The following is a 14,881-nucleotide window of genomic DNA, read 5'->3' on the forward strand; positions in this document are numbered from 1 at the left end:
CTCCGCTGGCCCATGACCGACAGTTGGAACAGAAAAATACTCAAGACGTGTAGGAGAGACAGGTTGGGCCTTGAAGCGTTGACTCGGTGTTGGGATGAAGTATCGAGGTTTGGGCCTTGAGGATGGTAGAAGCGCTTAGACATGCACTGCGAATGACGTTTCTGAGCTGGGGTGCTACAATAAACACGCCCCTGGCTGGACTCTCAGTGGACGTGGCTCCACAGAACTGTGTAGACGAGGCTATTTGGCAGGAGCTCAGCCATGACAGGAGTATAATTAAAGATGAAAAAGTCAAACGGTGTGCACTACTTGAAGGATCAAGTTACTTTGATGGCGTCAAGCTATGAATATGGGAAGAGCGGTGTGTTGGCACGATTATAAAAGCATGGTGAAAACTTGGAGGTCAGCTCTAGTACAGCCCATATGAAGCATGTGGATGGAAGCCCGTCCACGACAAGCGACAAGCCTCACTGCCCAGGGATAAGTATAGATCACATCCTGAGACCAAGTCTTCATGCATGTAGATCCGACTCAAATGCATATACAAGCATTATGCGAGTAATTGGCTGGTCCCCTTTAACAGGCTTCCAGTTATTTGGTCGAGGACGCGTAACTCGTAGTCGACGTGGACATCGGTGACTGGGATCCAGTATCCAAGATCCATGGATGGCAAACTAGACGGCGAATGCCTTCCTGCGAAACCTCGCAACCAATGGATCCATCATGAGCGCGGTAGCTGACATCATGGCCTCTGCAACATGTCGAGCTGCTCCTAATGCGAAATCTCAGACAGAAGACAAACAGTTGCTTCTCTTCTACATCAGATCTTGTCAAGACATGGATCGCATTGACAGCCATGGATTGTGAAGCGAGTATATACGTATAAACAACAAAAAAACAACAGTAAGCGAGCTTCAGATTCGAAATTGAGATCATGCTCTCTAATAAGAGAGCGTTCATTCTCTTCCTATCATATGTTTATGTGAGAATCATCACCAGCTCATTTTAGGATATAGAAAAAAGAAGATTCTTCTTTCAGGCCCCCACGCAATTGAAATATCTGCAATCTCTCGCGCCTGCTTAGTCACCAGGAAACCGGCAGATTGTTGCGCCGGATGAACCTTTTGAGGCTGCAGATGAGCCGAAATGACTTTTTGATCAAGTCACTTGGTTGCTTGCATGAGCCCCGCTAGCCCAAATCGTCCCGATTTGTGAGGCAATTTCCCGAGGCACGTGCAGCTGGAGCTGACAAGTGACTTGGTGATCAGGTACTCCCTCAAAAGAGACCGTCGGCCAGCGCGAACTACCAGCCCCTACCTTTCTGTCGCGACGAACGTGAGCCTCGAGCGTCATCTCCTGTCTCCAACTTTCTCAGCTCCATACATCGCCCCGCGAACTCGACCCGATCGCCCTTCTGTGTGCTTCATCAATCAGATCACGCGACACGAAAAAGACGAATTTTTGGCCGTTCGAGCGACATGAGTGACTTCGGCCACTTTGGCGGCTCCGAGGAGGAGTACGCGACTGTGCGCAAGCACAATGCTGAGGTGGTGAGTCTCGACTACATATAATCTGTTGGATGTTTTATCTTGATGGCTAACCGACATATGTCTACAGGAAGCCGACCCCGACAACTTCGAGAACTGGGAAAACCTCATCAAAGCCTGCGAGACACTCGAGGGTGGCTTGAACCGCAACTCTAGCCCCCAAGCCCTTGCTACCTTCCGCGATGCCTACGACAGATTCCTCCTCAAGTTCCCTCTCCTGTTTGGATACTGGAAAAAGTATGCCGACATGGAGTTCAACATTGCGGGCCCCGAGTCTGCTGAGATGGTGAGTGCCTCGCATGCTCCTCAGGCATGTCGCTGACACGGAGCCAGGTCTACGAGAGAGGATGCGCAAGCATCACTAATTCTGTCGACTTGTGGACGGATTACTGCTCCTTCAAGATGGAGACAACCCATGACCCACACCTCGTCAGAGAGTAAGTCTCATTTGGATGATTTCCTTCCCCATCCCCTTAACTTGCCTCTCGGCGCAGTATTTCGCTTGACCCGTGTGGTCTCGGTCGACATATCCGCGAGGGCTTCACACTTCACTGTCAAGATGTCTGATGGTGAGATATGCCTGCAGTAGCCCCATTAAGCCGGGATGCTCTCTCACGCTCTCTGCCAGGCTCTGTTGATGTTCATCCGTGCTCGTTCTAAACCTCAAAGTCGTCCTTGCGTTACACGTCACCCGCTCGGGAGAACCTGATCTCGGTTTTGCTACTCACTTGCACAACCATCTTCCCCTCTGTATTAATCCTCTCCGCCCCGTCCCCTGAGTTCTCCCTCCCACAAGATTGACATTGTCTAACCCAAGCAACTAGACTGTTTGAGCGCGGCTCGACTGCTGCCGGCCTCGATTTCCTGGCCCATCCCTTCTGGGACAAGTACATAGAGTACGAGGAGCGCCAAGAGGCTCATGACAGAATCTATGCGATTCACGCGAGGATCATCCGCATCCCGATGCACCAGTATGCAAGGTACTACGAGCGATTCCGATCGCTGTCACACAGCCGACCCATGACTGAGGTTGTGCCCGCTGATGTCTTGGCGCGGTTCAAGTCCGAGGTTGAGGCAGAAGCCGCGGCATTTGGCGCCCCAAAGCCCGAGCTGGAGGTTGAGCGTGATATCCGTGCCAAGATCGATGCCATGTACTACGAGGTGTTCACAGCAACACAGACCGAAGTTTCCAAGCGCTGGACGTACGAGTCTGAGAACAAGCGCCCCTATTTCCACGTCACCCCACTGGAGCACTCGCAATTGGCAAACTGGCGCAAGTACTTGGACTTTGAGGAGTCCGAAGGTGACTACTCACGAATTGTCGCCTTGTACGAGCGATGTCTCGTCACGTGCGCGTACTACGACGAGTTCTGGTTCCGTTTCGCTCGATGGATGTCTGGCCAAGAAGGAAAGGAAGAGGAGGTGCGAAACATCTACATGCGCGCCTCAACCATGTTTGTGCCCATCAGCAGGCCTGGTATCCGGATGCAGTGGGCATATTTCGAAGAGAGCTCTGGCAGGGTGCAGGTCGCTCTCGATATTCATGAGGCGATTCTCCTCAGGTTGCCGGATTGTGTCGAGGTCATCGTGTCCTGGGCCAACGTCGAGCGACGCCAGAACGGAATTGATGCGGCCATTCAAGTGTACAAGAACCAGATTGATGCTCCCACAGTGGATATCTACACCAAGGCCGCCTTGGTTGCGGAGTGGGCCCTCTTGCTCTGGAAAGCAAAGGGCTCTGTGGAAGAGGCCCGTGGCGTCTTCCTCAAGAACGTGCAGTGGTATGCAGACAGCCGATTGTTCTGGGACCGATGGTTCCAGTTTGAGCTGGAACAGCCCACAAGCGTCGAGACAGAGTCGCAACACAAAGAGCGGATGAAGCAGGTGTTTGACGAGCTCCGAGAGCGAAGTCACCTCTCCCCAGCAGTCAAGAAGGAGCTCACACAAGTATACCTCACCTATCTTGTTGAGCGTGGTGACAAGGATGCCATGAAGGTATTCTTGCAAGTCGACCGAGAGATCTTCGGGTAAGTTGTCAACCAATCATTGCAGTGATCTGTTTGCTAACTGCATTATAGACCATCCTCGGTAGCTAAGCTATCCGTGGGAGAGGGACTGAAGGAGAACGGTGCCGCTCGAGTTGAGCTAGATGAGACGAGCAAGCAGAAAGCTGAGGCTCGATACGCTCACTTCTACGAGACCCATGTGGAGCAAGATGAAAATGCTCAAGGCAACGTGGATTTCAACTAAAGAAAGGATATGGGTTTGAAGTGAAGACGGGAGGAGATGAAAAGCGGTGTTTGAGGCGAAGAACCGAGAGGAGGATATAATCAAGTGTGGTGTTCTTGAGTTGTATTATAATTGGCGCCCCTGCGAATAGCAAGAGGGGTTTGGATGGATTCGAATAGCGGAAGACGTAGCTATTCGGCTCCCTGGTCCTGGCTGGATGCTCTGGATTGAAACAGGTAATGGATAAGGATATGCACAGTAAATACATGGAACAAGATTACTTTGCTCGCTTTGAAGATGAGATCTCGTGCAGAAGGGGTTCAGCACGTGGGAATCTGGGACTAGTTCCTGAGGAGAAGTCATCGGCGACGCTTACCAAGTCGATGCATCCCTGAAATGCGGAGTGCAGCTACGGACAGATACAGATCTCTTGACGACGGGACGAACGCGGGGTGTGCCCGGCATCCAGCGGAGGATTGTCGGCAAGTGGCCAACGGTATTCGGAAGTTCCGACGAGTACCGACTGCATCCGATGGGACATTTGTTTGGCTGCTAGCTTAAGCGGGTTGAGTGGGAGGCAGAAGAGAGAGGAAGACAGGAGTGGGGAAGGACTGAGTAGAAACCGTAGGGACCTCGAACGGTCTCTTGGGGAGTGTATGACTGATATATTCTATGTTTGGTGGTCAAAGATGAACATTGATAAGAGCCGTTGAAGTATTCGGAACTTGACCTCGGCAAATTCAACTAGATGATATGACGAAAGTCGGCGGCACAATTGCTTGTCGTGCAAGGATACCATAATTTGGAATTCAATCAACCCTAGAAAGGCCCAGGCAGGGATTGCCACTGGTTGAGCATCATTCCTGGTGTGTCTGGAGTCGAGCATGACAAATCATGCACATGGAGCATGTAAGATTGAACGCGAGTATTTGAGTTTTCCTTCGCATTGCTTTTGTCCATTGGTAAGAGGTGGATAATCTAGAAGGACCATGAAGAGGGGATCTTTGAAGGGGGAGCAGTGATAAGAAACAATGGGAGACTGAAAAATCGACAATGTCGTGATATCATGGTCAGCTCGAGTCATTGTAGAAGAGTAGGGCTCATGCGGGAGGGCGTCCGTTCGGGTCGGGTGCCCCTCCGCCCTCGCCGCCGGGGGGTTTTCATGTGTCTGACTTGTCGTGGAGGTGAGACTTTCTCAGGGTCCCCCCTCGCGTCAAAGATTGAAGTCATGGTGGGAGGGTTAGAATTTTCTCGAGACCTGACTAGTTGAACTCTGATGGTCTGCCACCTCGTGGCTCGCCTTACCAACGACGAAAGGGCTGCCTCTACTTCCTCTTTCAGGACATCGTCAGGAATAACGCTTGTCTCTCTGTGCAACGTCGCAATCCCTGCCTCTCCCTGCGAGCTCTACCCTTTCCTTTCTCCATGCTCCTCGCCAGCCAGCCTCTAAGAGGAAAGAAAATCAACATGACCAAGCGTCTCCACCATATCCACCGGCTCCACAAGGGCGTTTTCCCCCGCCGCGGGTCCGTTAGCGACTGGGCCGAGTACACCAAATTGTCCAATAACGGACAGTCAATTTCAATGCACCCGTTCGGTTCTTGGTCCCGGATGTACTCTACCTGCTCTATCGGGAGGAGAGGTACCTGGGAGCCGTGAAAGCTTCAGCGGCCTGTGATGCTGGCCGTAACCGTCTCGAGACAGCTGTCGGCCAGGCGCTGGGGTGGTATCGCGAGGGTACCGAGGTACCTCGACACTAATCGCCGGCCTGGGCAGGGCAGAGTAGAGCAGGGCAGCTCCTTCCGTGGCCTTCTATGGATCGCGCGTCGGCGACTCGGCGCCGGGGACTCTCCAGCTGGACTCTGTGTGAATCAACACGGCAGGTGCCCGTCTTGCCCGTCCTCCCCGCGCTTGGCCCAGGTTCTCCCCAAAACACCCGGCATTCCCTTCCATCTCCCGTCTCAGATCTCATTCTTTCACTTCTCCTCCTTCTTCCTCTTCTCTCCCTCTCTGTACGAAGCAGCATCTTTCCAGCGTCCTATCATTTCACCGTCGCTTGCAATCAAGGTATGTTCTTATCTCTAATTGCGTTTCTCTTCCATTCGTAGCTCAGTGAGCTCTCTGCTTGCTCTGGTGTCTGGGAAAGATAACACCATGTGCTCAATCTCTCCGGATAACCTTTATCCTCCCAAATCATAACAGTTTCCTCAAGCTGACAACCTCTTTCGCATTGCAGATGGCCTCCGCTACTCGACAGTTCGCCCGTGCGGCTACCCGCGCCTCTACCCGCAGCTTCTCCGTTGCTCCTCGTCAGGTCTTCCGTCAGAACGGCCGCCGCTACTACTCCTCTGAGCCTGCCCAGAAGTCCTCTTCGGCCTGGATCTGGCTCACTGGTGCCGCTGTTGCTGGTGGTGCTGGTTGGTACTTCTACGCCAACGGTGCTTCCGCCACCCCCAAGGTCTTCAACCCTACCAAGGACGACTACCAGAAGGTGTACAACGAGATCGCCAACCGCCTGGAGGAGAAGGATGACTATGATGATGGCAGCTACGCTCCCGTCCTCCTCCGACTTGCCTGGCACGCCAGCGGCACCTACGACAAGGAGACTGGCACCGGTGGCAGCAACGGTGCTACCATGCGTTTCGCCCCCGAGTCCGACCACGGCGCCAATGCTGGTCTGCTCGCTGCCCGCAACTTCCTTGAGCCTGTCAAGGGTGAGTTCTTTGGCCACTAGTTGAAAGTGTAGCATGCTAACAAGTTCTGTAGCCAAGTTCCCCTGGATCACCTACTCTGATCTTTGGATCCTTGGTGGCGTTTGCGCCATCCAGGAAATGCAGGGTCCTGTCATCCCCTACCGACCTGGCCGCAGCGACCGTGATGTCTCTGCTTGCACTCCTGATGGCCGTCTTCCCGACGCCACCAAGAGCTCCAACCACCTGCGAGACATCTTCTACCGCATGGGATTCAACGATCAGGAGATCGTGGCTCTCTCTGGTGCCCACGCTCTCGGCCGATGCCACACTGACCGATCCGGCTTCGATGGCCCCTGGACCTTCTCTCCTACTGTCCTGACCAACGACTACTTCCGTCTTCTCATCGAGGAGAAGTGGCAGTGGAAGAAGTGGAACGGCCCTGCTCAGGTGAGACCAGACACCGAAGTTATGTAGATGCAATTGCTGACTGAAACTCTCCATAGTATGAGGACAAGTCCACCAAGACCCTGATGATGCTTCCCACCGATATGGCTCTTGTCCAGGACAAGAAGCTCAAGCCCTTCGTCGAGAAGTACGCCAAGGACAACGATGCCTTCTTCAAGGACTTTTCGGATGTCGTTCTCCGACTCTTCGAGCTTGGTGTCCCCTTCGCCCAGGGCACCGAGAACCAGCGATGGACCTTCAAGCCCACTTACGATTCGTAAGGGGTAATGATCTAGGAAAAGATGTATTGTAGGATTTATACGGAACTGGATCTGGTCATCATGTCGGTTGATGGACTTGAAGGAGCGATATCCGGAGTTTTGACTTGTAATCATTAGAAGCAGGTTGGATAGCCTGCCGACTCATACCATTTGTCACCCACTTGGCTGGATCCCCGCATGTGAAGGCGCTATCATGTCTATCATGTATGGTAGAGAGCAAAATGAATTTCTTTTGTCCCATGATGAAGCGATGATGTTGAATATTGAGTTTATGAGAGGTACAAGGGTGCAAGATCACGGGCCGATCCGGGGTAGCAGCCATGACGACTTCGTGACGTCCAGCCATTGAAGCGTCTGATGGTGATTGGATCTGTTCCTGCGTCTGCCACACCAACCGCTAGCCCTGTGGAAGGTTTCGGGGGTGACGATACTGGTTACTGAAACGATCCTTTGGTGGACTAGCGACTTGGGGACAAATGCAGATAACCTCAAGTACTGTGAGTTGTTGAGTTCCCCTTTCAGCAAACCATACATACTTGGGTATGCCCTTTTAGTGAATTAGCAAGCCGACTTTATTTAGTGTGTCTGATTTGAGAGCAGATCACTTGCGCACACCTCTCCTCACTTGTTTCTGGGAAGAGGGTACCAGCAATCACCACATCATGCTGGCCGATCGAGACTGAATGCCTTCACAGCGTCCCAACTAACAAGTTCGCATGCGCAAGGGAGGTACCTTTGCTATGAGTGAACCATTCGGGCCCGACCAGACGATGACCGGCAAACTCGGCCGAGTTGCTGACCTGGGGGCAATCTCACTCGTCAATCCTAAGCAGGGGAAGTGGAACTGCTGACTGATCTCGGGCGAAAGAAACAACGACATCTCATCATGGTGAAGAAGGCGAGCTGACTTCTAGAATGTTCATTCACGGTTCAACCATGTGCGGTGGTGCCGACGATAACGGTGGCGAGGAACAGTGCGAAGAAACATTGTACAGGTACGGAAATGCCCATCATGACATCTATCATGAGAGTTGAGATGCGTAAAAGGTCGTCAACGACTCAAGAAACACATCTCTTTGCTATCATTGGTCTACCAACTCAACTAACATCGTATCTGCCCACACAAGCGCATTCCGGAATCCAGTCCCGAAGTTTCCCCCCACAACGGATCTCCAATATTCAAGAATGGAGTAGAATTCTCTGTTTCCTCTCCACCATCTGTGGACCAGTCTACTACGTAGTATCACGGAAATAACCCCCCGAGAAAACTTGAGAGACTTTTTTTCATATTTGTCAGCCGTTTGAATTATTCAGCGCCGTAACCCCAATGCACCGGGAACAAGACGGCGGTGTGACTGTCGCGAGCCAATCCTGTGGGTGTAGGAATGGCGGCCGACCCTGTTGACCATGAGGGGTTTCAACTAGGCTCCGAGGTAAATGTGAGGATCGGGTCCATTCGCACGTCATTGGGCTTAGAAATCCATGGGTGCTATACGCGCAAGACACTAATGTTAGCCTTGTGAGGAGATCGTCTTGTCTGAGGATCTGGGAACTCACCGAGATGTTGCCGTGATGGATGGTTTCGAGTATATATAGACCTGGTCATTTGCACCTGAGGCAGAAATCCAGCATCAACATCAAATCAGCCTCTCACTTACACACTCTTGTCGTGGTGGATACGCCTAGTTTCTACCCCAATTGTATCATCCCCGGTTCTAGCACGACTCCCGCATAGTGTTCCACTTGGTGGCTCCTTCTCATACGATAACTACCTTATTTACCCCAGGCAGGCCTGATAGCAAGACGAGATTTGTATAAATCCCACTCGACTCCCCAGCTCAACTAGAGCAACACAGGACCTACGCTATCAAGTCATACACACCCCGCAACAATGACGAACCAAGACATCGAGAACAAGCCCGCTGTTGGGGTTCCTTACTTCACCCCAGCTCAGGAGCCCCCGGCCGGTACCCCGCTTGATCCGGCTTCGGCCCCGACAGTTTTCAAGCCCCTCCGGATCCGTGGCATTGAGCTCCATAACCGCTTCGGAGTGTCTCCCATGTGCACCTACTCGGCTCAGGATGGAAAGCTGACCGACTGGCATCTCGTCCACCTAGGCCAATTCGCCCTGAAGGGTGCCGGCCTTGTCTTTGTTGAAGCCACCGGCGTTGAGCCCCGAGGCCGCATCAGCCCTAACGACTCTGGCCTCTGGGACGACGAGCAAATTGCCCCTCTCAAGCGCATTACAGACTACATCCACAGTCAGAACTCGCGAGCGGCTATTCAACTCGCTCATGCCGGCCGCAAGGCAAGCACACTTGCTCCCTGGATCGGCGGCACTGCTACAAAGACGCTTGCACCTGAGAGCGTGGGAGGCTGGCCTGAGGATGTCGTTGGACCAAGTGCGGTCCCTTTTGCGGACGACCATGCCACGCCGAACGAGTTGACGGTGGACCAGATCAAGGAGCTCGTGCAGAAGTGGCAGGATGCTGCTGTGAGAGCCGTCAAGGCGGGCTTTGATGTCATCGAGATTCATGGTGCCCATGGATACTTGATCACCAACTTTCTCTCGCCCGTTTCCAACGTAAGTTGACTCCTGATACCATGATGCTGAGACAAAGGACGTTGAGTGGCTGACTGGTGATACAGAAACGAACAGATCAGTATGGTGGTAGCTTCGAGAACCGAACCCGCTTCCTCTTCGAGATCATCGAGGCCGTTCGCGCCGTGATCCCCTCCGAGATGCCCCTCTGGCTGCGCATTTCGGCCACCGAGTGGATGGAGTGGAGCGGAGAGCCCTCATGGGACCTTGAGAGCAGCATCCGCCTGGCCAAGCTGCTCCCAGCCGCCGGCATTGACGTCCTCGACGTGAGCAGCGGCGGCAACGCCTCGGCCCAGAAGATCAAGGTTCACCAGACCTTCCAGTCGGACCTGGCAGGCAAGATCCGCGAGGCCCTCCGCGCCGACGGAAAGGAGCTACTCATCGCGACAGTGGGCCTCGTCGCCGACGGTGCCTTTGCCCGGTCCGTCGTCCAGGAGGACGAGAAGCCCCAGGCCGACTTTGTCCTCGTGGCCAGGCAGTTCCTCCGGGAGCCCGACTTTGTGCTCAGCGCCGCGCAGCAGCTGGGTGTCGAGGTCAAGTGGCCGAACCAGTACCACCGGGCAGGACCCAAGCCCCGTGGACGGTAGAGGTTGGAGATATGAAGGCGTTTGAGGGGGAGAAGGCGTTTATAAAAGTCTAGGTGACAATAGAGTGTGATTTCAAACTGTATCCTGAGTATACTTTAGTGCCTATAGTGATGTCGTAGGGCTGGAAGGTTAAGCAAGATATGCAAGGCACTCCTCGTCAACTTGGCCAACATGAGGTTTGGGTTGCGAACCACTTCATGAGAAAGTCTGATAGAGGTACTGAGGATCCAAGCGACGTGTCCTTATGTCTTTGCTAGGAAGGATTCAAGGATTCTCATGGCTGTGCCGCTTTAAACTTTGGAAATTGGTGCAGCAAACTCATCCTACAAGGAGGCACAGTTAATATTTGTGTGATTACCTGAAGCACAAAGATATCCATGCTGAGGAATCTCTGCCCGTGGTTCCGGAGCCCCGCTGGGAACACACTGAAGGCATCAACAGCCACCCACGCAAGGAAGACTTCTCCCAGAGCTCGGACAGCATGGGATACAGCTTGCAAGGGGTTGGATTAGAAGCTTTCACACACTAGGCATGACTGGGTCATGACAACCTTATCTGGAGCCGGCTTCTTCAACCTCTCTGCTGCGGTGGAGCTGACCAGGCGAGACCGACGGTCCTTGGTGGGGCCGGACGGTCATGAGTGGATCTTGATGAGCCGAGCGAAAAGGCTGGGGATGGATGTTGGATGTTTGCCTCACTTGTTATCCCCCGTCACGGACTACCGTGTTAGGCGGTGAATGGTCTTGTTCGATGGATGCTACATCTTTTCAGTTAGTCACTGTTTATGAGAAAGATCGGCCACTGACGGGGGGGAAAAGAGAGAGGTCGGTCTCTGATATAGTGAGTGGCGGCTTTGAGAGGCGTCATGACCGACGGGGCTACCAATATTGCAGGCAATAGTTTCGTCCACTATCTGCCGGCGCCGCGGGCAGCCTCATGACTACAACGCCAGCTAGAAGACAGTTTGTCTCGGTAGAAGAGATGTCGATATTAATAATCCTCGGAGTGTCTGACAGTAAGCAGATATTCTGAGCGGCAGTGATTACAGTAGTATTCCGGAAACAGAGCGGCAAACTGGAATCATTGCTTGGTCAACGGCTTTACGGATAACACCACCTACTTCCAGTTTTGCTAACCCCCCTCAATTAACGTTATGACCTAGCTCCCACTCCTACTGAGAAAGGGGCGCCTCGGCCTGGGCTGGGCTGGGCTTGGACGGATAGTCCAGATATTGGATTGTAAACCTAGAGACGTGGCCTTTTCTCTTTTTTTACCCTCCCGGTGAGACGAGTCAATCGCCACCACTCAGCCAAAAAACTCGAACGTCTTTTTTGTCCTGCTTCTGTTTGACAGGGTTCGCCTTCCCATGCGACCCCTTCGTTCGGAAGATAATATCCCGTTGCGGCTCGATTGGGAAAGTGTTTTTGCACATTAAGGTTCCGCATTTGAGAGAGGACGGGAATGAATACGTGGAGCTTGGAGTTGCAGCCATGATAGACATGTAGAGGCTAGACAAGAGCTGGAGGCGCATCAAGGCTACTAATTCGGTCTATTCAACATAATTCTAGAGGTCAGCACTCCGGATTTATAAGGATTACCGCCAGCTGATGCCTATGCCATGCCATACCATACCATACCATCCATGAATAGGACCCAGCGATCCAAGGTCCCTACAAGCATCGCAGCACCTGGGGGTGAAGGTGCAGGTGGGGTGGGCAGGTCCCCTTCCAGGCGGTGCAGGGTCCCTCATAGGCCAGAGCTGCCCTGTGGAAGCGCCACAACCCGCTGAAAGACCCACTAGCCCGCCCGCTGGAGGGGCCCATGGGGCCGTGCTGCCAACTGCAGGTGCTCAGGGCAGGTCCGGCTGGTACTGCCCGCGCTGCCTGGTCTTGATGATCAATCCAATCCAGCCTCCAAAGGGGACACTTGTTCAATTGAGCCCCTCCATCCATCCATTCATCGCCCCCCAGCCCACCTCTCATGTACCCAGACCCCAGCCCAGCCGCACGTCGCAGCCGCAGCAGCAGCAGCAGCTTAGGTACAGTGCAGTACAGCCTTGACTGACCTGTGGGAGCCGGAGTGCTTGAACCACTGACTGATCCATTGGATTACCTGTCCTCAAGTACAAGTACAAAACTCTCCGCCTCCATCTTCTCTACTCGAACATCTCCTCCTCCTTTCCCTTCCTCCCCCCATATCATTGACCTTTCCCTTGCCCGTCTCCCAGCGAAGCCCTTCTTTGTGTTTTCTAGGATACCCATCAGACGGCCATCATGTATCACAAGCGCATCGCCTGCGGCTTCATGGCGGCTCTGGCTGCCTATGCCTCCGCCGCCGACTCGGATGTCCACCAGCTCACCCAGGACACCTTTGACGAGTTCATCAAGTCCAACGACCTCGTCCTTGCCGAGTGTAAGTCTCGATTGACACCCCGCCCGCTCTCCCCGCCTTCTGCAGCTTGCTAACATGATCTCCCAACAGTCTTCGCTCCCTGGTGCGGCCACTGCAAGGCCCTCGCCCCCGAGTACGAGGAGGCTGCCACTACCCTCAAGGAGAAGAACATCAAGCTTGCCAAGGTTGACTGCACTGAGGAGGCCGACCTCTGCAAGAACTTTGGCGTCGAGGGTTACCCCACCCTCAAGGTCTTCCGTGGCCTTGACAACATCACTCCCTACAGCGGTCAGCGCAAGGCTGCTGGGTAAGTCGACCTGTCCCAGAGACTGTCAATAGCTCGCCTGCTAACATGGCATCTTCCAGCATCACCTCCTACATGATCAAGCAGTCCCTCCCCGCTGTCTCCATCCTCACCAAGGACACCCTCGAGGAGTTCAAGACTGCCGACAAGGTCGTCGTCATCGCCTACCTCAGCGCCGACGACAAGGCCTCCAACGAGACCTTCTCCAAGATCGCTGAGGGTCTCCGCGACACCTACCTCTTCGGTGGCGTCAACGACGCCGCTGTTGCTGAGGCTGAGGGCGTCAAGGCCCCCGCCGTTGTCGTCTACAAGGCCTTCGATGAGGGCAAGAACACCTTCACCGAGAAGTTCGAGGCTGAGGCCATCGAGTCCTTCATCTCCACCTCCGCCACCCCTCTCATTGGCGAGGTTGGCCCCGAGACCTACGCCGGCTACATGTCTGCTGGTATCCCCCTGGCCTACATCTTCTCCGAGACCGCTGAGGAGCGCAAGGAGCTCGGTGACGCCATCAAGCCCATTGCTGAGAAGTACAAGGGCAAGATCAACTTTGCCACCATCGATGCCAAGGCTTTCGGTGCCCACGCTGGCAACCTGAACCTCAAGACCGACAAGTTCCCCTCTTTCGCCATCCAGGAGATTGCCAAGAACCAGAAGTTCCCCTTTGACCAGGAGAAGGAGATCACCCACGACAGCATCGCCAAGTTCGTTGAGGACTTCTCTGAGGGCAAGATTGAGCCTAGCATCAAGTCTGAGCCCATCCCCGAGACCCAGGAGGGTCCCGTCACCGTCGTCGTCGCCAAGAGCTACAACGACATCGTCCTCGACGACACCAAGGATGTCCTGATTGAGTTCTACGCTCCCTGGTGCGGTCACTGCAAGGCTCTCGCCCCCAAGTACGACGAGCTTGCTTCCCAGTTCGCTGCCTCTGAGTTCAAGGACAAGGTTGTCATCGCCAAGGTTGATGCCACCCAGAACGACGTTCCCGATGAGATCCAGGGCTTCCCCACCATCAAGCTGTACCCCGCTGGTGCCAAGGACGCTCCCGTCACCTACCAGGGCTCCCGCACTGTTGAGGACCTCGCCGAGTTCATCAAGGAGAACGGCAAGTACAAGGCTGAGGTCTCCGCCAAGGAGGAGGGTACTGAGGAGGCTGCCCCCGCCGCCAGTGAGGAGAAGAAGGAGGCTGAGAAGGAGAAGGAGGCCGACGGCCATGATGAGCTGTAAACACATGATGTCATATTAGTATACTAAAAGGGGCTTATCTGATTTCACGGGCGCGGGATTTGATGGTGCTGTCGTTTGATGGCACCTCTGATGAGATTTGCTACTAGTTTCCGTGGCAAAATTGGACAATGATGATTGACTACCACTTGATACACTACTGCTTGTTCCTGAACCAACCGTGCCATGATCTGTTACAATCTTGAGGAATGTGAATAAAACTTGACCACCCTGCGTGGTCTACCATTTGCTCGGCTCCTACGACTTGAATATCTAGCAGACAGGAGACTGGCTTGGAGGTTCCAGAGTCTGTCTGCCCAGCCCGGTAGACTTATCAGGCTATCAGTCCACGGTCCGTCTTCCAATCTTTGACTGCCAGGATATGAGAGTCATGACTGCAGCCAGCGTATTATCGGATTGCGTAAGTCGTATATGTTTATGAATCGGGCTTACAAACACGTCCTCAACGTGGGACAGAATCGTACAAATCCCTCGACCTCTCCTCCTCTTTGCCAATTGCCTCGAGATGTAAAGAAATGTGACCAGGCCATTCTGAGTCCACCGCGTCAACCCGGCAATTTC

At 53.7% G+C, this 14,881-nt stretch overlaps 3 protein-coding genes across 3 annotated transcripts; all 3 read left to right on the top strand.

Moving 5' to 3' along the window:
• Nucleotides 1-1,478: 1,478 nt before the first annotated feature.
• On the top strand, nt 1,479-3,578 carry NECHADRAFT_32074 (uncharacterized protein; the record flags this gene model as incomplete). Its single annotated transcript, XM_003053360.1, has 4 exons — nt 1,479-1,554; nt 1,622-1,833; nt 1,881-1,984; nt 2,372-3,578. 4 exons carry the CDS (start codon nt 1,479-1,481, stop codon nt 3,576-3,578), a joined length of 1,599 nt encoding a protein of 532 aa, XP_003053406.1.
• Nucleotides 3,579-6,012: 2,434 nt separating this feature from the next.
• NECHADRAFT_89932 (uncharacterized protein) lies at nt 6,013-7,194 on the top strand (the record flags this gene model as incomplete). The annotated part of the gene is made up of 4 exons (XM_003053361.1): nt 6,013-6,032; nt 6,069-6,490; nt 6,543-6,916; nt 6,973-7,194. The coding sequence occupies 4 exons, from the start codon at nt 6,013-6,015 to the stop codon at nt 7,192-7,194; spliced, it is 1,038 nt and encodes a 345-aa protein (XP_003053407.1).
• Nucleotides 7,195-9,085: 1,891 nt separating this feature from the next.
• On the top strand, nt 9,086-14,714 carry NECHADRAFT_65446 (uncharacterized protein; the record flags this gene model as incomplete). The annotated part of the gene is made up of 7 exons (XM_003053362.1): nt 9,086-9,778; nt 9,844-10,379; nt 12,050-12,391; nt 12,507-12,624; nt 12,648-12,795; nt 12,865-13,081; nt 13,141-14,714. 7 exons carry the CDS (start codon nt 9,086-9,088, stop codon nt 14,300-14,302), a joined length of 3,216 nt encoding a protein of 1,071 aa, XP_003053408.1. The 3' UTR covers nt 14,303-14,714.
• Between the last annotated feature and the right edge of the window lie 167 nt (nt 14,715-14,881).

The sequence above is a fragment of the Fusarium vanettenii genome, assembly GCF_000151355.1.
Source record: "Fusarium vanettenii 77-13-4 chromosome 1 genomic scaffold NECHAsca_1_chr1_3_0, whole genome shotgun sequence".
Classification (NCBI taxonomy): domain Eukaryota; kingdom Fungi; phylum Ascomycota; class Sordariomycetes; order Hypocreales; family Nectriaceae; genus Fusarium; species Fusarium vanettenii.